This window comes from Aspergillus thermomutatus (assembly GCF_002237265.1).
Source record: "Aspergillus thermomutatus strain HMR AF 39 chromosome Unknown NODE_52, whole genome shotgun sequence".
Lineage (NCBI taxonomy): Eukaryota > Fungi > Ascomycota > Eurotiomycetes > Eurotiales > Aspergillaceae > Aspergillus > Aspergillus thermomutatus.
The window spans coordinates 1-2,106 of record NW_020798101.1 but is presented as its reverse complement, the minus strand read 5'-3'; the positions used below and the strand labels follow the sequence as shown (position 1 = coordinate 2,106).

General features: G+C 48.3%; 1 protein-coding gene across 1 annotated transcript; it reads left to right on the top strand.

Moving 5' to 3' along the window:
- Positions 1-1,807, top strand: CDV56_100094 (uncharacterized protein; the record flags this gene model as incomplete). The annotated part of the gene is made up of 5 exons (XM_026753713.1): positions 1-166; positions 239-267; positions 330-467; positions 529-853; positions 1,391-1,807. Coding segments are annotated over 5 exons (1,075 nt in total), but the record flags the coding sequence as incomplete, so codon positions are not given.
- Positions 1,808-2,106: the final 299 nt, after the last annotated feature.

The window sequence follows — 2,106 nt, the reverse complement described above, 5'->3', positions numbered from 1 at the left end:
ATGGCCCCGTTTCGTAACTTCTTGAGCAGAAGGTCGGCGGCGCCCAATGGTGGGGAGATCGAGAGCACCCACGAAGACAAGCGGCTGTCCCCAGAGAGTCATCCCTCCAATCCGTTGGGTATCAGAAAAAGCTACGAAAAAGAACCTCCAGAATATAAATTGAGCGGTATGCTTTACGATACTCGCAGCAATCCCTAGCACCCATGAGAGTCGAGGTTTCTGATTTCTTCATCTACAGTTGTCGACGATAACGGTGCTTATCTGCCGGTATTTGCACCCCAACTGTCTTGAAGTTCCAGGATCCCACAACTAAGGATTGTCAATCGTAGCCTTCGCCCCCAGAGAAGCAGAGTTTCTGGAAGAAATATCCCGGTTCGAACCGGTCATCACACCATCGAGACCTCGTTGATGAAAATGAACCCTTCTCGATATCCCGCGAATCATTCGATTCGTATCGTCGGTCATTTGTGAGTCGACAGGTTACTTTATTTACCCGGAGCGTATGTAGGCTGACTCCGGGTGTTCTAGGATATTTCCGCTCGCTCCCCAGTGAGCTACACTGACACGATGCCTTCTCGAACTTCACTAGACTCACGATTCTCCCGTATGACATCGCAGTCTACCTCGTACACGAACGGATTCTCGAAGCCCGAGGCTATGGAAGAAGAGAAGTTCGAGGACGTGGGACTTGATGACGAAGAGGTCAAACCCAAGAAGAAGGGTATCTTCTCTCGGTTTAGCGACTTCTCTGGCGATGCGCAGACATCCGGAAACACAAAATCTGCAACACAACACCTTGGATTTCACATCTCAGGCAGGAAGAAGGGGTCCAGCACTCTGGAATCCGAGTTAGGTACGATCAGGCCACCTGTCGGCGCAGAAGCCGACACCGCTTGAGGTGTGCCATGCGACACATCTACGGATAGTTCATTGGGAATTGAGCTAATTTTAGGCGTCGGGGTAATGGATCCGTTGGTGTTTGACTGCTTTGTGAAAGCCGGGGTTAGGAACCGGACGCATTTTGTTCTCTCTGTACCTATTTCACATGTGCTGTATGCGGTATGGCCTTTCGTCTTATTCGAGAGACATCCTGGCATATCTTCATGTTAATGCCTCGGAATCTAATTGTAAATGACCTATACAAATATCATCAATATATTCTCTCTCTTTGTACACGTACTAAATGTCCCTCTTACTGCTCCGTATCAAGCCTGATCCTTATCAGAGGGGAAACAAACAATGCAAACACAACCCGACCGCCCTCAAGGCTCAAAAAAAAGTGAAACGACTTTTCTCCGGCAGAAACAGCGTTCAAGAAAATTTATCTAGCCAGCGGTACGGGGTATAGCAAAGCAATCCTTCCAGCACACTCAATTCATTCGATCTTTAGTCGCCCATAGCGCCTACGAAATCGACAATATGGTCGGTGTAAAACGTCCCGTCGATGCCGGGGACGAGCGCAATGGGAAGCGGACAAAGACCAAGACAGCGCCCGTGACAACAAAAAAGGCCAAATCCGCGCCAGTGAAGAAGTCTGCCCCACAGAAGAGCTCGAAGAAGGATGTCAAGTCTGGAAAGAAGGACAAGAAGTCGTCAAAGAAGAAGGTAGAGGAGGAGGACGACTTCGATGATGACGAGGACGACTTTGATATCGATGATATTCCGGACTCGGAGGCTGATGAGCATGATGACGAGGATATCGAGATGGGTAGTCCCAGTGACGATGATGAGGAGGAGGACGTGGAGGAGGAGAAGAAGCAGAAGACCAAGGCGCCCGCTGCTTCAACGAAAGCAGAGCCCCCGAAGAGTATGGTGACCCTCCGATTTTTTTTTTTTTTTTTTTTTGTCCCGAATTACATGGGCTGATAATGCTTTTTTTTTTTTTTTTTGATAAAAATTCCTCTCGCGAAGAAACTCAAAAGCAAAAGGTCCTTTTAAAAAACCAAAGAGCCGGAAAGCCCAACCCCCACAACATAGCCTGTTAAAACCCGGTGGGGGGGGGTTTGCGTGGCAATCCTCACGTCCCCCTTGAAGAACGGGAAAAATTTATCAATCAGTTTTTTGTGATCACTAATGGGAGAGGAAAGGTTTTTGTTTTTAACCCCG